The sequence below is a fragment of the Eleutherodactylus coqui genome, chromosome 7, assembly GCF_035609145.1.
Source record: "Eleutherodactylus coqui strain aEleCoq1 chromosome 7, aEleCoq1.hap1, whole genome shotgun sequence".
In the NCBI taxonomy this organism is placed as follows: domain Eukaryota; kingdom Metazoa; phylum Chordata; class Amphibia; order Anura; family Eleutherodactylidae; genus Eleutherodactylus; species Eleutherodactylus coqui.
The window spans coordinates 99,942,014-99,965,623 of record NC_089843.1 but is presented as its reverse complement, the minus strand read 5'-3'; the positions used below and the strand labels follow the sequence as shown (position 1 = coordinate 99,965,623).

Below are 23,610 nucleotides of genomic sequence, written 5' to 3'. Positions count from 1 at the left end.
AAGTGTTCCCCTGCCTGCGCTGGACATGCTGCCTGTTCCCCGTGTCTCCCCTGCTAGTTGGCCCACTGAACTATGTCCTCTACTGCTAGCATTGTCAGATGGGAGCTTTAGTATCAGCTTTTTCACCAGGACCTTGTGGTATTGCATCACTCTCGTACTCCTTTCCTCTTTGGGAATGAGAGTGGAAAGGTTTTCTTTATACCGTGGGTCAAGAAGGGTGAACACCCAGTAATCCGTGTTGGCCAGAATGCGTCTAACGCGAGGGTCACGGGAAAGGCAACGTAACATGAAGTCAGCCATGTGTGCCAGTGTCCCAGTACGCAACACATCGCTTTCCTCACTAGGAGGATGACTCTCAGTCTCCTCCTCCTCTTCAGCCCATACACGCTCAACAGATGTGAAAGAAGTAGCACGGGTACCCTCTGCAGTGTGGGCAGCAGACTCTTCCCCCTCCTCCAATGCGCGCTGAGAAACAGGGGTCAGTCACCTCATCATCCACCAGCTTTTCCTCTGAATACTCAATCTGCTCCTCCCACAGACTTACTGCCCTAACAACAACCTCACTGACAGAGAACTGTGTCTCATCATCATCATCCAGAAATAGCTCTTGAGACACTACTTGGAAGTCCCCAGCCTCATCACCCTGAGTCTGTGAAAGGTCCAAATTTTGGGCATCGGTCACAACAAACTCCTCAGGTGGCTGATGAACATTTTTTTCCAACTCAAATATTTTTTCTTCAAATACAGGGGACTGTGATGGGTGCCACTTATGGCCCCTCATATGCCAATTTGTCTTCGGGGGCTTGGGAATATGGGATTTTCATCTCTAACCCAGCAGTATGCATTGATAAAGTCCATAACTGTATTAGATTAATTGACAATGTATTTTTGTGTGGCAGGGGTCCAAGCCTGAGTTGGATTCTTTTATGAATTTACAGAAGCAAAATATCATCCATGTGAAATTAACTTAGGCCAGAAATTGCATTTCTTGGATGGAAGTATTATCAATGGTGCTAACTTTAAATGAGAAATTGATGTATATTATTGATTCTGCAAATTGTTCGTGACTTTTCATTCTCTTGGATAGACATGTGATTTGGGAGCAGCACAAGTTATTTATGTGGATCTGCTTTGAAGCAAGAAGATAACCTACTAATGATGACTTTTTCTCCCAACTTATCACAACATTCATAGCAACGCTTACTTTTTGTTTTATATCAGTCTTCTATATTTCTAACTCCATTAACTTACCTTATGTAAAAGCATGTATAGTAGCTGGCCCTTTTCCAGTAAATCCCTGTGTCACTCAATATAAAACCCTAACCCGACCCTTTTATTGCATGATTCTATGAAATCCCCGGATAATGTCATCAGCTACCTTCTTTGATTGTTTGTCCTTCCTTAATAAAAGAAACCTGTGTTATTACTGCCAACAAAGCAGTATAATATCTGGCTACTAGCCTTACAGCAGTATGAAAGCAGAAAAGATACTTCATCTGAACTTCTGCTTTCCCGCCATTTTTGACTGTATTGTATTTTAATTATTACTATTATTATTCAGCAAATACAATACACAGCAGTAAGGTTGGTGGCAAAACAGGGCGAACAAGACACATTTATCAAATGGGTCACCGCCAAGTAATACTATGTTACCCTCGCAGAGGCCACCCCATTTATACATCCACTAAGCACAGAAGTTGCACCAATAAAAGACATCAATCAAAACCTCACATAAAAACCTCCCGTTCTTATTCCCGTTTCATCATCTGTATTAAAAAAGCTATGTGTTCTGCTTATACAAAGCCATCTTTCCTCTCATCTCCAATGCTAGTGCATGTGAGCAAGAAGTCTAGACAGAAGAGACAGGGTTTAGGCTGGATATTTGTTGTCTACACAGTCCGTGTGGCCATGTTGTCAGAAGGAATCTCTTGTTACGAATAATAGTAAGCATATGTGGTAACAGTACCATCGGAAGTATACAGTACAAGGCATTTTTAATTACAGGCTGCCTGTAATCTTCAGCGCTGACAGAGGATTCTCTTCTTTGTAATGGGGCTTTAAATACCCCACCTCCAGCAAGTGAGCATTTTGATTGGATCGAGTGCCAGCCAATCAGAGCCGGCGCTCAATTATTCACAGCCATTTAGTGAATGACATCACTGAATGGCTGTGATTGGCTCATTGAGCGCCGGGTTTGATTGGCTGGCACTCATTCAAATCAGAGTGCTCGCTTACTGGAGGCGGGGTATTCAAAGTTCCGTTACCAAGAAGAGAATTCCCTGTCAGCGCTGAGGATTGCACGGCAGCCTGCCGCAGCGCCGGTGAGGGCAGTGGGAGGGACCCAGTCGCTAGCGGCTAGGTGAGTATAAGACACCCACTTTGGGAGAATAAGGCACTGTGCTTCTTTTGGGGAAAAGTTAATTAAAGGGGTTGTCCCGCGCCGAAACGGGTTTTTGTTTTTTTCAATAGCCCCCCCGTTCGGCGCGAGACAAACCCAATGCAGGGGTTTAAAAAAAAACGGATAGTACTTACCCGAATCCCCGCGCTCCGGTGACTTCTTACTTACCTTGCGAAGATGGCCGCCGGGATCTTCACCCTCGGTGGACCGCAGGTCTTCTGTGCGGTCCATTGCCGATTCCAGCCTCCTGATTGGCTGGAATCGGCACATGTGACGGGGCGGAGCTACGAGGAGCAGCTCTCTGGCACGAGCGGCCCCATTCAGAAGGGAGAAGACCGGACTGCGCAAGCGCGTCTAATCGGGCGATTAGACGCTGAAAATTAGACGGCACCATGGAGACGAGGACGCTAGCAACGGAGCAGGTAAGTGAATAACTTCTGTATGGCTCATAATTAATGCACAATGTACATTACAAAGTGCATTAATATGGCCATACAGAAGTGTATAACCCCACTTTGTTTCGCGGGACAACCCCTTTAAGAACTAAGGAAAAATGGTATATATCTGGTGATATTGGTATATACACACTAAGTGTAAATTCATAAAAATTATTTTTCTGTATGATCTTCTGTCCATAAAAAAATCAGACAATAAAACATATTTTTTAAAGAGTTATATTCACGTGCAATTTTTTTTATTGGATGAACAGTCCAAGTAGATAAAAATCATGGCATGTCTAATTTTGTAGTGATTTTTGGATGAATATTGCCCATTTGAGTTTATGGGTGTGTTTAAAAAAAAACAAAAAAAAACAGATTGCACTCGTTTGATGTGATTGCGATCTGTTGTTATCACATGTAACCATGGTAACCTTAGAAAAAAGCCAGCAGAACCAGGAAGTGTGCCGAACCCATTATGTGCTTTTTTTTTTACACGTGTAAATATCAGATGCAAAAAGGATGAAAATTGTACGGAAACATGGACAGACATTGCATTGAATGGCTTTGATTGGTTCATCGAGCACTGCAGTGATTGGCTGAGTCGCGGCGCTCGAGAACCAATCAGAGCCAGCGCTTCCTGGAGGCAGGGATTTTCAAATTCCAAACCAGGAAGCGCTGTCTTTTTATGCTCGTGATTTTTCTTTTTCGCAATGCATCAGCCTACAAAACATGGCTAATGTGAGGAACCCATTGGAAAGCCTGGGCTTCACATACATCTGTAGCACTGTCACATTGCGAGAAAATCGGGCACTTTTGTCGCCTGTGTGAAAGCAGCTTAATGCTAACCACACGTGGGAGAGTGCAATATCAGGCAGTGAAGCCCCATGGATGCAAAATGTTTTCATGTGAAGACAGCCTCGCATCACTGCGGAGTTAAAGCGAATCCCCGCAGTGACTGTCACAGCCGCAGCACAGGATCGTGGAGCTCTCCCATTGCTTTCAATGGGGCCAGTGCTACTGCCGCTAGTCCCATTGAAAACAAAGGGGCTGCGATGCGAGATCACGCAGCTAGATAGAACATGCCGCAATGTGTTTATCGAATTGCATCGTGGTGTGATGTGGGAAAACATCGCTCGTCTGTATGACCTCATTATAATATATGGCGGTCATATTTGTGCAAGATTCGTATGTCTCCAAATGCACAAATGTCACACGATTTTCTTGGCAGTGAAAGCGGCCTAAGCCTTTACTCTTATAACCGCTCGTCCCCTCTGACCCGTTTTTCGCTTCTTTTAGTTTGTTACTTGACGGAAAAATAAAAATGTTATGCCTTTTAAAAAGTAGAGATGAAAATTCCCTAAGGCCGGCTGCACACGGCCGTGACGGGCTCCGCCACGAAATTCTGCGGCAGAGCCCGTCGCGGCGCCCCCAGGAAACCCCATACTTACCTGCGGATCCGGCGTCCTCGCTCCCGCATGACGCTTTCCCGCCCACCTCCACCGCGTCATGTGACACACCCACCGTCATATGACGCGGTGGGCGGGAAGCGTTTTCACGCTATCTTCCGCTGTGCTACAGCAGAAGATAGCGTGAACGGACGGCTTTTATTGACTGCAATGGAAGCCGTCCGCGCGTACACCCGCGGCAAGTAGAGCATGCCGCGGGTGAGGACGGGAGAATTCAAGGTGCGGAATTCCGCGGTGGAATTCCGCACCGTGAGCACTGAGCTATTGGGAAGGAGGAAGGAGGCCTAAGGCTGGGGAAATTCCGTACAGAATTTTACCGTGGCAAATCTGCTTGCGGCCACTAATCCCGGGATTAGTCAGCCATGTGGATGAGATTTGTCAAAAATCTCATCCACACGGGTCGGCCAATCGATTGCGGCACAGCCGGCGCTGATTCCCGGCCGCAGGATGTCCATTCTTTTTTCTTCCCATTGCGGCCGTGCTTTACGGGAGCGCCGTCCGTAACGGAAAAGCATGTGGCCAAGCCACGCTAAAGCCCGCAGATTAGAACATGCTGCGATTCTCCCCCGCGAGCGGAAAATTGCAGCCGATTTCCGCTCGTGGGCAGGGGGGAATCTTTTGTCATAGCATGTCTGTGGACGGACATTGCTGTGGAATTTGCGGCGGGTGTCTGGCCACGGATTCCGCAGCGATAATCCGTCCATGGGCATTGGGCGTAAGGGGTTAAAACTTCATAATAAAGTAATGTTTTAATATGTTTGGTTTTTTTCTAGTTGGTACATTTTTGTACAGGATCCTTTGATATAATGCTTCCGCTGGAGTGTTTTGGGGGATCCCACATAACAGCTCGCCTGCTCCCCACACTCGGCCCCGTTCAGCACGGGGGTCACGGTTATATTGGAGCTCCTGTCACTCGGCCGTATAGTGCCAGTAACTGGTGACGTCACGGGCTCCAGCCAATGGCTGACGAGCACCGCGGCGCCTTGTTAAAGTAGCGCTTCACATTCTATTATCATATGTGGAACTAACGGCCGCGGTCAGTCTGACGTACAGCGTCTAGGTTACATTTTAACGGCCATCGCAGACCCATCACGTGTGACGGACCAGTGTTACACAATAGTAGAAACACTACCTTCCGTAAGCATATTAACACATTCTGCCGCAGTTCTCCAGCGCGGCCGATTCATCCAATCAGCTGGCTGGAATCGGCACATGTGACTACACAGCGTGCACGCGTAATGACTGTACGTAACATGACGACTCTCTCATGCTCAAGACTGATTGGCTGCGGAGCTGAAGCAGATTGACCAATCAGGTGAGCTGCCAGTGGCGGGAATTTGGTGTGGGTGCTGAGCAGATCTCTTGCACGGTGTTCTATAGATTAATGACGTCATGACGGGCGTATGAGGCGTGTTCGTAGTAAATGTGAGTCTGATATGCATGTTTATTTCTGGGTTGATTCCCCTTTCTCTAGTGAGTAGGGATTCCACATTGCAGCTCAGAATTTGCCATATGACCACCCCTCTCAAAAGAGAGTGGTATAGTCCTGTACTGCATGTTTAGTTGATATCTGTCCGGTGTGGGTGAAGTAACAATCCGGTGTAGGGGATATAAAGGTGGGCTCTTAGGAGCTGACAGAGAGGAGCACAAGCGGCACTGAGTGTCCTTCCTGTACCACACAGCTGGGTGCTGCTCTGTGTACCAATGCATCGTGTGGTGGAGACCAGACTTCATGCCATTGGTCCTCATCTGTCTCACTATCCCCCTAATAGTCACATTAAAATTGGATGACCCGTCCCACAAATGTCAATTTTTTTATTGCATTTGAATTTGTCTTGTTTAACCCCTTAATGACACGGCCCTTTTTTTTGTTCCCTCCACCCCCCATTTAAAAATCATAACTTTTATTTATCCATCGCCGTCGCTGTATGAGGGCTTGTTTTTTGCGGGACGAGTTGTATTTTTCAATGGTGCTATTTAATGTACCATATGATGTACTGAAAAATGTCTAAAAAATTCTAAGTGGAGTAAAATAAAAAAAAAAAACGAAGCAAAATCTTTCAGTGCATCTTGTTTCTACGGCGCACAAACTGCAACAAAAGCGACATGATAACTTTATTCTGTGGGTCGGTACGATTACTACGATACCAAACTTGTATAGTTGTTTTTTTTTGCTGTGCTACTTTTATTTTTTTACAGACATTTAATCCTTTGTAAATTATTTTCTGCCGCCATCTTCTGCGCGCAATAACTTTTTAATTTTTCCATTGACATAGTTGTGCAAGGTCTCATTTTTTGCGGGACGTCCTGTAGTGTGCGATGGTACCATTTTGGAATACATACAACTTTTTGATAGCTTTTTAACCCCTTAGTGACTGACCTTTTTTGCTTTTTTTCCATTTTTGTTTTATCCTACTCCCTTTTAAAAAATTGTAGCTCCCTAATTTATCCATCGACGTCGCTGTATGAGGGCTTGTTTTTTGCGGGACGAGTTGTATTTTTCAATGGCACTATTTATTGTACCATATAATTTACTGAAAAACTTTTTAAAAAATTCTTAGCGGAGAGAAATGGAAAAAAAACGACATTCCACCATCTTTCGGTGCGTCCTGTTTCTACAGCACACAAATTGCATCAAAAACGACCTGATATTTTTATTCTATGGGTCAGTACGATTGCTACGATACCAAACTTGTATAGTATTTTTTTTTTGCTGTAGTACTTTTATTTTATTTTTTTTTAAGATATTTAATTTTTTTCAATTATTTTCTGCGGTCATTTTGTGCGCGCAATACCTTTTATATTTTTCCGTCGACGTAGTTGAGTAAGGGCTCAGTTTTTGCGGGATGTCCTGAAGTTTCCGATAGTATCAATTTGGAATACATACGACTTTTTGATCGCTTTTTATAGCGTTTTTTCTGGGAGACAGGGTAACTAAAAAAAATGTATTTCTGGCGTTCTTTTTTTTTTTTTTTCAGACGACGTTCACCGTGCAGAAAAAATAATGCACTACTTTGATAGATCGGACTTTTACGGACGCGGCGATATCAAGTACATATTTTTATTTTATGATTTTGATTTTTTAATAATGGATATGGCAAAAGGGGGGTGATTTAAACTTTTATAACTTTTTTTTTTTAACAATTAAAAAAACTTTATTGATTATTTTTTTTACATTACTTTGAAGTCCCCCTGGGGGACTTTAACATGCGATGCTTTGATCGCTCCTGCAGTATGATGTAATGCTATAGCATTACGTCATACTGCTTTTTTACAGGCAGTCTTTCAAGCCACCCTGTGTGGATGGCTTGATAGGCAGTCCGCTAAGGCAGCCCTGGGGCCATTCATTAGGCCCCCGGCTGCCATGACACCTGCACGGCTCCCCCGATCTCACCACAAGGGGGCTGTGCGGGACCCCCGAACAGCGTTCGGGGGATTTAAATGCCGCTATCAGAATTGACAGCGGCATTTAAAGGGTTAATAGCCGCGCTCAGCCGAGCCCGGCTATTGCCCGCGGGTGTCAGCTGTAATAAACAGCTGATGCCCGCGCTGTATGGAGGGAGATAGCGGCGCTAGTTTTACGATAGGGCCGTCACTAAGGGGTTAATGCATTTTTTTTCTTGGAGACAGGGTGACTAAAAAAAGCGCATTTCTGGCATTATTATTTTTTTTTTTGACGACTTTCACCGTGCGGAGTAAATAATGCATTACTTTGATAGATCGGACTTTTACGGACGCAGCAATGCCAAAAATGTATTTTTATTTCATTATTCAAATTTTATTATAAATACAGATAGTCCCCAACTTGTGAACGTTCGAGTTACAAACTTCGCAAGATGCGAACAATCTGTAATACTATGGCATTACATCATACTGTCCAGGGTCAAATCGGCACTCTGCATAGGCAGCCCTGGGGGCCCTTGAACGTCGGTTGCTAGCTGTTCTTACAGCAGACACCCGGCCGCAGCAATTCCGACAAGCCGCGCCGCTCGTCGGAACTGTTAACGCTTTGAATACCACTATCTATTCTGACAGCGGCATTTAAAGTGTTAACAGTTCGGACGAGCGGCGCAGCTCATCAGAACTGGGGCCACCAGCCGGCACCCGACGTTGTATGGAGCGGGATCTACCCGCGATCCTGTTCCATACAAGCATTTGTTCGGACATACGAACAAATGTACTTGCGAACAGGATCCTGGAACGGAACCTGTTCCCAAGTAGGGGAGTACTTGTATGGCAAAAGTTTATTTATTTATTTTTTTTTTTTAAACTTTCATTAAATTTTTTTAAAAATAATTAATAGAATGTTATTCTAATTTTTACTTTTATTTCTTAGTCCCAAAAGGGGACAACAACTTGTGATGCTTGAATCGCTCTGCAGTATGATGTATTGCAATAGCATTACATCATACTTCAATCAGGCAGGCATTCTATCAAGCCATGATCATCGCATGGCTCCTGTGATTCATCACGGGGGATCCGTACGAGACGCCCAAAAAATATTCAGGGGAAATTAACTGCGGCTGTCAGAATTGACAGCGGTATTTGAAGGGTTAACAGCCACGATGACCCGTGAGGATTATTAGAGCTGTTGCCAGCGGGTGTCTGCTGTAAGAAACAGCCGGTGCCCACGTTGTATGGAGGGAGATCGCCGTGCAATATTCCTTCGTACATACCCCGAGGTCGCAGGACGTAACTGTATGTTGTATAGCGATAAGGGGTTAAATATATTTGTCGCAAAGCTCAGTTGCCTTAGGTGAATTTCACATAGGGGAACCAGATATTACACTTGGAATGTGCGATTTCCCCGCAGATGCTAGGCGATTTTGTGTCAAAAATGCCTCGCATCACTTCACGGAAGTAGCGATCCAACGGCGCGGTTGTCAGGATTGGCTAGTGTTTCCCATTTTCAATGGCAAACCTTGCATCGCACTCGCATGTTCCTCGCATGCTGTGCAACGTTTTTGCGCGTCCCGGTGAAAACAATGGGCAATGCATTCCAAGAGAACACCCAAACATAAGACATGCTGCGATTGTTATCGCTCCTGTACATGACCCTATTCAAAAGAATGGGGTTCATATTCGTGCGAGATTTGTGCCTCTCGCAACGCAAGCATTTTATGTTATCTTCTCAGTCGTGTTAAAACAGCATTAAATGCATTTTTAACCCTTTAGCTAATAATTATTATTATTAGTGATATTCTGCCTCGGCTGTGGACAGGGGGTGTCCACAGCCGAGGCAGAATATCACTAATAATAATAATCTTTATTTGTATAGCGCCAACATATTCCGCAGCGCTTACATAGACAGGGGGGATACAGAAAGACAAAATACAAACATTACAAACTAGCGATATTCCGTCACGGGGGAGGAGAGGGGAGCGCTGACAGGTCTCCGAGATGAGCCTATCTAATAGATAGGCTCACCGAGGAGAATCGCGGCAAACGCAGCATGCCGCGATTTAAATCCCTCAAGCGGACAATCGCTATCATTCTCCGCTCGTGGACGCAAGCACTGCGCTTTCCATAGCAACGCTATAGGAAGCTTCACAGAGCATGATAAATCACCTGCGGATCATCGCCCGTGGACAGGCAGCCCTAGTGACTTAAGTAATTTTAGCCTTAAGACCCCATAAGTGCTCCTACCCACTTGCGTTTTTTTTTAGCGCTGCGACATCGCTGTGTATTTTTAACGTAAATGTCAATGGGACCTTCCAATGTTAAAAATACTTTGCACAAAAATCGCAAAGCACCAACTTGTGATGCGTTTTTAACATTAGAAAGTCCCATTGACATTCGTGTAGAAGAAGAAGAAAAAAGAAAAAAAGCAGCGATATTGCAGCATTAAAAAAAGGAAGTGGGTAGGAGCCCGAAGTCCTTTCTCTTTCGTGTTCCAACAGTCAAAATTTTTTTTGTTCTGTCAGTGCAGCTGTGTGACACCTTGAATTTTGTGGGACGAGTTCTATTTTTTTTTTAATAGTAACTAGATAAACAAAATCGGTATTAGTGTAGTATATCTACACCAGAAGTGTGAGCGTGACCGGGCAGAGCAGCAGATAACGCCCAAGTCACGCCCACAGCTCCAGATTGGCTATGGCTTACACAGCTTCATCCAGCTGCCGAGAGCTCAGTGCATCATAGGAATGCTGTTAACAGCTCACATGCCGCGATGTATGTTGAACACGGCATGTAAAGGGTTTTCACAGAGCGAGGGATCGGACACCCATGATAAAAATCGCGGAGGACCGACGGATTGTCATGGCAACAGGATGTCAGATACAGGCGTCCTGCTTTGCCATCAGCCCCAACATTGACGAGCTCCGGCAGTGGGATAGTCGACCTCCCGCTGCATAAGATGGTGGTGCATCGGAGCAGCAACTCCCGCTGTTAACCCCTTACATGCCGCGATCTATGTTGATCGCGGCGTTTCAGGGTTCACAGAGGGAGTATGCTCCCTCTGTAAGGTCACTGGACCCCCGTGATAAAAATCACGCAGGCCCAATGGATTGCCATGGCAACAGGACGCCAGATAAAGGTGTCCTGCTTTGCCATTGCCTCCACCGAGCGCTCACTCTCTCAGCAGCTCGGTGAAGGTGTATGTGTGACACAGCCAATGGGGAGCTGCGGTCGTGACCTGGGCATTAGTTGTAGCTCAGCCCGGTCACATCCACACTTCCGGTGGAGACATACTTCACTAATACACACCCCTCTTAACACAGTTCTTTAAATATTGAAAAAATAGAAAGAACTAAAGTACACATAATTGGTATTGTCACATCAGTGATAACCCATACTATAAAATACTGCATTATTTTAGCTGTATGGTAAATTTCTTTAAAAAATCCAAAATTGCTGTTTTTTGTCTATCTAGCTTCCCCAAAAATGATACAAATAAAAGTCCTCCTTCAAAAAACAAGCCTTCATAAAGTTCTGTAGACAGAAAAATAAAAATGCCCTGGTCTTGGAATGTGGGACACACAGTCCTTTTGCTTTAAAAAAAAAAAGTCTTGTTTGAAACTAATAAAATTTAAAATCTCTTTGAATTTAGTAATGTCATAACTGTAATAACCCATAGAATAGCGCTAACATAATATTTATATCACATGGCCTCATGTCCACTAGAAAAATAGAATTAGCAAATCCGTGCATTTTTCCGCGGGTGAGATCCACAGTCAAATTTGCCAATAGGGAATCATTGGTCATCCGCAGTCAATTAAACTGAATTTAACACCCGCGGATGTGATTTATTCCATTTGCGGATTTCACGCGCATATGCGGATATCCGCAATGCTTAAAAATGATTTTTTAAATGCTTGCGGGTGATCACGGATTGTTTTTTTTCTGCGTGGATGTACACGGATGCATTGCGGATCATCCGCGTGGAAAAAATCTGCAACCCCACCTCCAAGCCTTTTCCCCACCTCCCTAATTACTTTTAACCATCAAATACGCAGCAGATCCGCAAATGCATTTAAATGTATTTGTGGATCGCTGCGGATCCGCGACTCCCATAGACTTCAATGGAGCCAGATCCGCGATGCAAATGGAGCATGCTGCGATTTTAGATCCACGCGGATAGTAAATGAATACCATAAAATCAAATCCGCGGACTTAAAATCAATCGCGTAAGCTCCAATCATTTCTATAGGCGGCGATCCGCGTTGATTTCCGTGGTCTAAATCTGCGCGAATTCCGCGAATAAAATCCGCCCATGGACATTGGTTTAAGAGCTTTTCCAACCTTCATTTTTCCTATAGTTTTGGTTCCAGTGCCCAAGACTGTATAAAAGCAATACACTCACCGTGGCACCGGAGCGCCGCTTTGGCGCCACAGCATTTGACAGGTGACATCACCATGTCTTCTGACATACTGTAAATCTGTCATATGTGCTCCCAATGTAGGCTTATGGGACATCACTGATGACCTTGTAGTAGCTGCAGCAATCACCTGTGTAAATAACAGTGTGACTGCCATAGCCACAATAAATAGAGGACTGGAGGTCCTGAGTAACAGCAGGGTATCAGCACAGCAGCGGGCAGGTGAGAATTAATGTTTTTTTTGGGGGGGGGGGTTGGGTGTTTGTTTTTTTATGTACCTCCCCACTGCCAACAATGTTTTATAACTCAGAAAACACCTTTGAAGCTAAAATTAGTTATGTCATTAGGAAGTCAAAATGGACCAAATATTTTTACATGTATTCCAAATCTACAATAAAAAGTGACATTTTCAGAAGGGTTGTTTAAATATTATTAATGTGACTATTAGGGGTTAAAGGAGACAATAATGCACCACCTAATAGACTGCAGGGCAGGCTCAATCACCATAATCCCTAGTAGAATGCAGAGAGATGGATTTGTCTTGGCCAAAATGCAAAACGAATGCCCCATTAGGGTCACCTGCATACAGCCGGGTCGGATCCCACTGCGAAAATTCGCGCAGTGGGATGCGGACCCATGCCCCTGCACAGCCCTGCGGCTCACCCGCTCCCCGCATTTTCTCTCTTCACTATGTGCCGGCTGCCGCCCAACCGGTGCATGCGCAAAGCGGAGCTGGTCTGTCACCAGTGACATTTCTGTGCAGGCCTCTGCGAGACCCGCATAGAAATAGAACATGGCGCGATTTGTTTTCCGCACGTGTTTTCACGCGGACAAATCGCGGCCATCTGCCCGTGTGCAGGGGGCCTTACACTGAAAGATGATCGCTCAAACGACAGTTTGAGTGACAGTTTTGAGCGATCATCTTTGCATAGTTAATAGCAGCTAAGCAGCAACTAAAGAGATATGCAGGCAGAGTGGGACACTGTCCACTATCGCTCGGCGAACAATGCAGCTGTTCTGCATAAGCAAACAGCTTCTTTGTTCTCTGTGCTTTCAGCTGATGTCCCGCTGAGAACTGCCAGCAGGACACAAGCTGAAAGAATATTATCAGCCTGTGCTGCTGATAAGAGTTTATTGCTCATTTATAGCTTGATAGAAGTGAGTGTTGAATGAATCTGCACAAAAGGGTCATGATGGCCGTGTGTTTAGACGCAACGGTTATCGCTCAAAAGATGGCTTTGAGCGAATTTTGAGCGATAAACGTTGTCTAAATGGGCCTTAACACCTGCATTTATCAGTATTTTTGCATGCAGTTTGCTATAGGTTCTGGTGAGCCCAGGATGTCAGCCAGTGTGACCCACTGTAGTGATACAGGGCGATCCACTGCTTTACCAGTAGGGGTCGCACTCCTGTATGGTGTGGCGCACCTATCTGTGGCTAGCATCCCTGGTATCAGTTCACATGGGCAGACAATGTTTGTTTGCAGTCACCCCTTACCCAATCTGGGCTGGGTTGAGTTGGGTTACTGCACATTAGTCTGCACAGAACAAGTAGCTCCTCCATATTAAAAATGTTCTCTCTACATTCTACTAGGGTTTATGGCGATTGAGCCTGCCCTGCAGCCTATCAGGTGGTGCAGTATTGGCTCCTTTTTCAGTGAGTAATGTCTTCATGGTTTTTTTGCTCTCACCTCTGTGACCTCTGCTAATTTGGAGCAAAAGCCTCAGCACCGACTTCCTGTAGTGGGCAGAGCTTGTAACTGCAGGCACTGCTCCCATTGATTTCAACTGAGGGAACTCAAGCCGAACATTTACTACCATTTGAATATAATTTTCATGTCCTTCAGTCCATATTCCTGTCTCCCCATAGCTGATCTACAACTGAACTTGTTTTGGAGATAATGAAGAGAAAATGGATAGAAAAATTGAAGAAAGTTGAGTCGCTGGCATCTCAGTATAAGCGGCATCCAATCACTGCAGCCTACAAACCCAAACTGTCCCGACCATGGCAGCCTTCTTCAGTCTGGAGGCTCTTTCCTCGCCAAGCTGCAGCTTTTCTGTTTGCCAAAGCCTGTAAGGAGGTAAGTTCATTTATTGGTGTATTAATATGGTTTTCAATGCAACAGAACAGTCAAACAGGGCGACCTTACCCAGTGACTGTTCTGTTTTAAGGGTCGCTGGGCGATCATGCCAAACAACTCACAAATATATTTTGGTGTTGGTATAACAGCTGCTAAGGAAGAATACAGCTCATAGTTATGGGTTCACTGTATTACTCGCCACCTGTCCCATAGAGGTAAAACGCATACGGCCAAGGGGATGAGCCCTAAATCTGTACAGGTACATTGTTTCATCCAATGATTGCTGATAAAAACTTGTCCTGAGGAGTGTGAGAGATCAGAGCTACAATCGCTTGATCAAATTTTTCCTAAGACCGGATTCACACAAGTGTATGCTGCGCTGTGTATTTGCGGAATGGGTGTTGTGTATTTGCGCATACAAGTGCGTTTTTTAATGTACTTTTTTTCTGGATGGAGGGGACCGTCCTAGCACATATATCAGCACAGGAGACCGTGGACTAACACACAGGTGATAGCAAGCTGAAACCATATCCCTAGTGTGTGCCACCTTTCCACCATGCCCCCTCTGGAGGGCCTGCTGGCACATCATACTCACCGCTATATACAGACATACTGATAGGCTCATGTGGAATTTAGATTGTGAGCTTCAATGGGAAGATGTGAGTGATGCCTATCATGAGACTAGTCCAACTGAAAAGTTCAAAGGTTTACTCTCAATGTGTGTATGACATAACCAAAGGCCTGCAAACCTCGTTAAAGCAACCCTCTGGTTTGGGGACAAAATTGTGTGCCAGGAGCAGTGGGGTGGGGATAAATTAATCTGTGGTTGTTCTTCTCTGTGATCATATGGTCCCATTTACAGCCTTCCAAGATGGCCGACACAATCCTCAGACTACCTTACCTCCACATTATATTGGTAGAGTTAGATTACCAGTGCACTATATATGCTCTCTTATTGGCCAGAGCTGGTCATAAGATTAGCACTACCCAATCAGAGAGCAGTGCACAGTGTGCATTAGGTAGTTAGAAAATTGCTGTTGCCATCTTGGAAGGCCAAAAATGGGGCCTGGAACTGGCAAATTGGAGAAACAGGAGAGGAGAGCATCAGCAGGTAATATATCGCCCTCCCTCTCTTGTCCTGGGACATAATTTTGTCCCTAAACCAGAGGGTTGTATTAACCCCTTAGTTACGGAGTTTTTTGCTTTTCTCCATTTTCGTTTTTTCCTCCTCTCTTTTAAAAAATCGTAACTCCTTTTTTTTAACCATCAAAGTCGCTGTATGAGGGCTTATTTTTTGCAGGACGAGTTTTATTTTCAAATGGTGCAATTTAAAAAACTTTAAAAAAAATTCCAAGTGGAGAGAAATGGAAAAAAAAGCAACATTCAGCCATCTTTCGGGGCGTCTTGTTTCTACGACACACAAACTGCAGCAAAAATGACATAACTTTATTCTATGGGTCAGTACGATTACTACGATATCAAACTTATAAAGTTTTTTTTTTTTTTGCTGTGCTACTTGTACCGTATATACTCGAGTATTAGCCTACCCGAGTATAAGCCGAGACAATAAATTTCACCACAAAAAACTGGGAAAACTTATTGACTCTAGTATAAGCCTAGCTATACTCGAGTATATACTAGGTAAAAAAAAAAAACCTCCATACTCACCTCCCAGCCGGTGTCTGTGTCTGTGCGACAAGCTGCTTGAATTCTCCCTGCTGTCACCCCCCGCCATCCTCTCTGCTTAGCTCTGTCAGTGCTGTGTAAGTAAGCACTGTGATTGGATTGAGCGCCAGCCAATCACAGCTGGTGCTCAATCCAATCACAGTGCTTACTTACACAGCACTGACGGCAGGGGATTTGAAAGCCAAGCAGGGAGATGACAGCGGGGAGAATTCTAAAGCAGCTTGATTGGTTGTGAATGATCGAGCATCGGCTGTAATTGGCTGACGCTCGATCCAATCACAGCTCTTACTTACACAGCGCTGACGGCGGAAAATGACAGAGCCGAGCAAAGAGGATGGCAGGGGATGACAGCGGAAAGAATTCAAGCAGCCTGACGCACCGCCGCCGGAGACACAGGCGCCGGCTGGGAGGTGAGTATGGAGATTTTTTTTAAGCCTTGCCTGACTCAAGTATAAGCCGAGGGGGGCTTTTGTAGCACAAAAAAATGTGTTGAAATACTAGGCTTATACTTGAGTATATGCAGTATATATTTTTTAAAGATATTTAATTTTTAAAAATTATTTTCTGTCTCCATTTTCTGCGCATAACTTTTTAAATTTTCTGTTGGCATAGTTTTGTCAGGGCTCATTTTGTGTGGTACGTCCTCTTGTTTCTGTTCGTACCATTTTTAAATACAAATGACTTTTTGATCGCTTCTCATTACATTTTTCTTGCAGTTGGGTGACCAAAAAAGCGCATTTCTGGCGGTTTTTATTTTTTTCGACCACATTCACTGTGCGATACCAAATATTATTTAGATTCTTATATTACAAATATGTAAAAGTTGTGTTTCTTGAACTTTTATTACTTAAAAAAAAATAAAAAATTAGTAAAACTTTATTGTTTTTATTTTTACACTTTCTTTTAGTCCCCAGGAGGACCACAACTAGCGATGCTTTGATCGCTCCTGCAGTATGATGTGATCCATTGCTTGTGTGAAGCTGTTGTCTGTAGTTCACATTGACTGGAAAAAGTGATTTCTAGCAAATCTTAGAATTTGTAATTCACCTTCCATTAACATTTATATTTTTAGGATGTTCATGTTTTTGCATTGGAAACTGTGCTTGATGAAAAAGAGAGAAGGCTTTATCTGGTGACAACCTACGCAGAATTTTGGTTTTACTACATGTAAGTATTTGCATATTTTCTGTTAAAGTGTAGATGTTACTTTAAAATAGACAAGGGATAATGTAGTCCTAGAGGAATCTAAAGATCACACACCTGTAATGGAGCTGCCAGGTAATTTCTATACTAATTTATAATAGGAGGGTGAAATCTGCATCAAAATCAACTTGTTACATGTGGATTTTGTTTAAAATTTTGACACTGCCCCACACCAAAATCTGCAGTGGATTTTGTACTTTTCATTACTACATGTGGAAGTGGCCTTATGCCAGTGATTAGATCTGCCTAAACCCAGAATGACCATAAGTTTAAGAAAAAACTTGTCACATTATAATGTCAGTGACTCTGACTGCGTACCTGTGCACCCACGACTCAGCTGCCTCCGTCCCTGCTTTTATTTTTCTTTCCGTTTTATACTTTCCTCTATTTGGCCAAACAGGCTTTGCTGTGGATCTGTCAAGTGGGTGGTCCTCACCGATTACTGTCAGGTTACGTTGGACCGTCAAGCTAGTTCCAGTCGCAGCCGTTTAACTTAGATGCTGCAGGCAGTTTTTACTGTGGCGACTAATTGGCTATCTGGGGGGCCTTCCAGTGCTCCATCAACGACTCTGTGATGCAATCATGGGGTGCTGGTGGGTTGCCATGGAGTCCAGTAAAGCTCGTAGACCTATCATGCATTTAAACCTATTAAGCCTTGTCTGTGTCAGGGCTTAATGGACTGTCCTCAAAAAGCACAATACACTGCAATACTGAAGGAGTAATGTTTTTACAGAGTTCACAGTGCGGTAAAAATGACTTTATTCAGTGAGTCAGCAGGATTATGGTGTTACCAAATTCGTACAGTTTTTATTACATTTTACTAGTTTTAAAAAATACACAACTCACTTATTTAGGCCAATCAGGGCCATAATGAGTATGCTCTTCTGTATGAAGCGACAAAAGTTAAGGATGGGCTGTCTTGCGCTGTTTCGATGACTCCCATAAAAATGAATAGGCACGGAAACTTTGTAACACAGTGAGCTCGGAAACTGCGGAAATTATGCAGTTTGCTATGCTATGCTGTTTCCCTAACACCCATTCACTTCTCTGAATGTTATAGGAACAGTTTAGTACAACCCGTTTGGCAATTTCCATAACTCCAGGCAACTGTATATAGCTAGGCTGGCAGAATCAGTAATTGAGATTGGTGCAGGTCCCTAACGTATGCCCAAATCCATTAGACTTTTATTGCATATCCTGTGGATATGTCACATAACCTTCCAAGATGGGAACGCCTCTTTTTATGATCTGATTAAATCCCCATATGAACCCTTGTCTGAGGCTTCTAACAAAGTAATTACCCTAAATACTGCATTCTTAGTGTCAATAACATCTGCTAGAAGGGTAAAGGCTGGTTTAGACACAACGATTCCCACTCAAAAATCGCTCAAAGCTGTCCTTTTGAGCGAGAATAGTTGGGTCTAACTGCACTGACATCGTGCAGTTCTCGTTAACGAGTCGCTGATCGTTCTCTTTCAGCATGCTGAAAGAGAACGATCAGCCTTATTAGGAGTTCATAGCGGGATACAGCTGATACTATTGTTTCAGCTGTATCCCGCTCTGTGAACACAGGCGGGGTATGAAGAACAGAGCTGTCCAGCTGTCTTCCACATACCCTGCATGGAGCGCACAGCTGTATACCAGCTGAGCGCTCCGAGAAGAGAGCAGCTGGATACAGAAGACAAGCAGCCCCGCTTGTCTTCTGCATACTCCGCTCGGAGCGCAAAGTGATCGCTCAAAACTGACAATCAAACTGCCATTTGAGAGATCACCTTGCCCTCTAAATGCACGCAACAATTATTGCTTAAAAGTCGCTTAAAAGACATCTTTTGAGCGATAATTGTGTCTAAACCAGGCATAAGAGAACTTCATTTATTACCCATCAGTCCTCCTTGACATGCAGGTGCTAGATGTCCTCAATTGAATTGTACTCAAACCAGACCCTTCCTTCGAAAGATAGTCATCTGGTTCAAACGGTTCCATCTTCTGTGAAAACCGAAAAACAGTGAAAGGACAGAAATGTTACTTCCTAGCTGTCAGGAGATTCTGTATATTCTACAATATCCCCAGAGCACCAGCAAGTGTATAAGGTCACCAAATTTAATTTTCTAGTTACATGGAGAAACAAAGGAGTTAGAGTGAGTAGATATTCCAGTGTCCCTTGGATCAAGTAGACTGTCTGGCCTACACCTCCTTGGCTGTTGCCCTTCCTAATGGCCTAAAAGCCCAATACACCAGAGCAGTGGTACTTCCTGGATTGAGTGTAGGAAAGGCAGCACTAATGAGATCTGTAAGGCGGCCGTGTAGTCAACTCCTTCCACTTTCTTTAGGAACTATGGTTTGGATGATTCTATGTTGCTGACCTTTCCTTTGGATACTAGGTGTTTCAGACAGTGGGCCCTCCTTAAGGCTTTCCTTCTCTAGTATTTCTATTGTGCTGTTGTGGGAGAGGAGAAAAATAACTCCTTACCAGTACTTTGATTTTCTCGATTCCATGGCTTTACTATTCTCTCCCCATTTTGGTTTTGTTGGATTTCTTTGGTTATATTAGTCTTGAATATTGGTAATGCACTAAGGAGGGATGGTGCTACTTTTTAAATCCAGGCTTCCTGTCCCTAACCGGGAATTCCCTCTTCTCATGATGCTGTCGTGGGATTGAGAAAATAAAGGTTACCAGTGAATAATTATTTCTTTTTGTTTTGTTTGTTTTTTTGTGGGTGCAGACTTTCTCAATCAAATGGTACACTTAACGAAATGCAGTCATTGAGTGGTCCTGGATGAACTTTGATTAATATATACTTTTTGTTATCTTTTAGGAAACGACCTCAATCTTTGGCTCACTGTTATGAAATAATTCCTGCAGACACCGTTTGCAAACTATATTTTGATTTAGAGTACTATAAACCAGCAAATCCAGGAGCAAATGGCCCAAAAATGGTTGCTCTAGTTATTGAGGTAAGTGCAGCAAAGAAAGAACAAAAGCATTTATTTGTATTGCAGTCTATAGTGTTCAAGGATTTGTGTTCTCTTAGAAATGAAGCTGAATGGGTTTTAAATCCAGTACGACATTTACTTATATACACCATGGAGTATTTTATTGCAGAATGTTTATTAGTGTTATGGCACAATTTTATGCACCATATTTATATAGCTTCTGGCCATATTCTCATCTGAGACAACCCCTTTCACAATGCTCCTTATAGCTGATTTAGCCAAGGGAGGCTGCAGCGGCCATTCATCTGTAGTAAAAGGATGACTCAAGTCTGAAAAGGAAACCGCACTCTATTACATCCATTTGTCCTAATAGACTTTATTATTTTTGTCGTCATTATGAGACAACTCCTTATACAAGGTAATTAATACAATGTAGGACAATGTACGGCTGCAAGTGGATCTAGATAAACGTTGATCCAGGGATTATTCTGACTGCCCCAGATGGGCTAACTGGCTTCTGCCTCATTAGGGTTTCTTTGCCTTCCTCTGAATCAACAAGGAAGGGGGTGGAAACAGTCTGAACCAGATGGACATTGTCTCCCTTCAGCCTTACTATGTTACTATGTATGTTTTTAAGTACATGCAACATATTTAATGGCAAACAAAGTGTTGAATTACCTATGAGACTAAACAACCAATTTTTGACAAAGAATTGTCAGCACAAAGATGGGTCTTATACACGTGCCACCTTCATTCTTCATCTTTATCTGGTTTTCTGTGGAATAGTTTTGAATAACCCTTAATTAACCCCTACCCCTTTTATAACCGTTGGGACTACTTCATTTACTAAAGCACATCCATGAAGGTCTCTGTCGAATAGCCGCTCTGTGTGGATGCCTGAAAATAAATGTGCTGTTATGCTTTATTTGTTCCTACAACTATAGCAAATGTACTCAACTTGTGGAGCCTCAAACGTAATGCAACTTTGAACATAGGTGGGTGCCCAGATGCTTCTTGGTGATTAATGGAGTCATGTAGGGAAATCAGAGTGAGCTGGGAAGAAGGACTTTCCATTTCATCAGTCTGGATAAAACTCACCATCAAGTACTATAAAATCTGATCAAGCATGGCATCCTACCTGATCATCACTTCTCTCTATCGGAGAGTAGTAAAGAATATAACACATGCAGGTAGCATTATTCAGGCTATTTACTCCCGTTTTCTCTTCATTTTTAGTTTTTCAGTAAAAAGCTGGAAGATGACTTTGGTGTTAAGTGCTCAACAGATTATGTATTAAACCTGGATTCCAGCTCTGATGTTAAGTTCAGTCGTCACCTCATATTTTTATTGCCTAATGCAGTCTTTAAGAATAATATACATGCTGGTAAGTGAGCTTATGCTGTTATTTGTAATTTTATGTAAGAATACATGATTTTTAAACAGGGGTTTTTATTACGTTTTCAAATATTAACATCATTGACATATCAACAGTCGGCAAATGCAGGTATAATATTGCAGAAGAAAAAAAAAGGGTAAGGGAATGGGACCATAAGGAGGAGTGGCTGGGGATGTCGCAAGACCCCATGTTGTAAGGCAAAGAACCGACTTCTGATTTAGGCCTGCTGCAAGTGAATGGATTTTTGCTATGGAATTCGCTGTGGGTGTCCTCACTGCGGATCCGCAGCATATAATGTACATAGCGTGCTATGGGAAATCGATTCTTCCTGCACACTTGTGGAAACCTATTGTGGTTTCTGCGAGCAAAGGAAAAATTGCAGCATGCTCTGTTTTCGTGTGGTGTCCGCACGAACGGCTTCCATTGAAGTCAGTGGAAGCTGTCCCACTTGTGGACAGGTCGCCTAGCGCTGATGTGGGAAAAGCAGGAGTTTAAAAAAATCTGTACTGCACATGTCTAACGGTGGCTCGCCACGACCATCCACAGCACAGAAGAACCAAGTACGTGGGGTTGCCGCCGTGGTTAGAGCAGAAATCCGTTGCAGGAACCCACATGCGGAATCCGGCAGGCAGACTAAGTGGGAGAGGTGCGCTATCATATACTACCACTGTTTTCCTGTAACCTCAGCGAGGCCTGGTGGTCAGGGGCTTTGTAGAAGTAAAAACCCATAATCCTACTTTATCTTGACTGTCCTATTTGTTTCCTCTGAAGACTAGTCTAGGACGAGCCAGGATTTATTTACGTCGGCGCAGCACCAGTATTTAATTTGGTTCAGTAAGAAGTCGTTATGATGAAGATTGGGCAAATCCATTCCCCCAAGGCGTAGTGGTCTGGACATTATGGAGAATGTGATCCTAGGCTTTGCAGATGAAAGTATTCATCTGGTGATGAAAAGCTGAAAACGTAGTATCAGGGATGTTTCAGGGGATGGAAGAGAGATAATATAGAATGCATTGGGAGAATCAGCATTTTGTAGACGACTATCCTGCCTATCCAGCTGGGTTTGAGGGCGACCAGCCTATCTAGCTCTTTTTGTAGCGTGGTCAATAATGGGGGGAAATCGGTTGTGACCATGGCGTCTAATGAAGGGATGAGGTGGATATCTAAGTACTGGAGCGCGGAGGAGCACCTCCTGAAATTTTTTTTTTTTTTTTTTTTACTACCGTAGTAACCTCCTGTCCCTGTCTTGTATAAGGATGCTCATCATTTCGCGATTTATTTGTCTTTATTTTATAGTTGGATAGTGAGCTGAATTCTTTAAAGGGGTTGTCCCGAGGCAGCAAGTGGGTCTATACACTTCTGTATGGCCATAATAATGCACTTTGTAATGTACATTGTGCATTAATTATGAGCCATACAGAAGTTATAAAAAGTTTTATACTTACCTGCTCCGTTGCTGGCGTCCTCGTCTCCATGGTGCCGACTAATTTTCGCCCTCCGATGGCCAAATTAGCCGCGCTTGCGCAGTCCGGGTCTTCTCCTCTTCTCTATGGGGCTCCGTGTAGCTCCGCCCCGTCACGTGCCGATTCCAGCCAATCAGGAGGCTGGAATCGGCAATGGACCGCACAGAAGCCCTGCGGTCCATGAAGACAGAGGATCCCGGCGGCCATCTTCAGCAGGTGAGTATGAAGACGCCGGACCGCCGGGATTCAGGTAAGCGCTGTGCGGGTGGTTTTTTTAACCCCTGCATCGGGGTTGTCTCGCGCCGAACGGGGGGGGGGGTTTAAAAAAAAAAAAAACCCGTTTCGGCGCGGGACATCTCCTTTAAGGGTGGATGTTACATGCGGTAGAGAGCACCTGGGATAAGTAAATGATAGAATGCCATTTAGCTAAGCTTCCTTCCACCCCTCTCTCCCCAAAAATAGTTTTTCAAAGACAATAGGTACCCCCCAAAATTTTGGAATGTAATGTGTCTATAATATACAAGAATATTAAAGTAGCCTAAGCATGCAAATGTACAAAAATGATGTAATACAAGATTCATATTTACTCGTTGGATACTGATGACCACAATATATGACAGATAATCTCTGTAATGGATCCTGTTTTTGTGTGTTCTTTAAAAAAAAAATTGCTGCTTTCTGCATTATTCAGCTCATCAAAGACCTAATGAAACCTGAAATGAAAGGC

General features: G+C 43.7%; 1 protein-coding gene across 1 annotated transcript in view; it reads left to right on the top strand.

Moving 5' to 3' along the window:
- The first annotated feature begins 5,642 nt into the window (after nucleotides 1-5,642).
- PRIMPOL (primase and DNA directed polymerase) overlaps nucleotides 5,643-23,610 on the top strand; it is a 37,445-nt gene continuing 19,477 nt past the window's right edge. Inside the window, exons 1-5 of the mRNA XM_066574808.1 lie at nucleotides 5,643-5,729; nucleotides 13,991-14,201; nucleotides 16,960-17,054; nucleotides 19,907-20,045; nucleotides 21,261-21,408. Coding sequence (XP_066430905.1) covers nucleotides 14,022-14,201; nucleotides 16,960-17,054; nucleotides 19,907-20,045; nucleotides 21,261-21,408 — 562 coding nt within the window. The 5' untranslated portion in view covers nucleotides 5,643-5,729; nucleotides 13,991-14,021. The remainder of the gene's footprint in view (nucleotides 5,730-13,990; nucleotides 14,202-16,959; nucleotides 17,055-19,906; nucleotides 20,046-21,260; nucleotides 21,409-23,610) is intronic.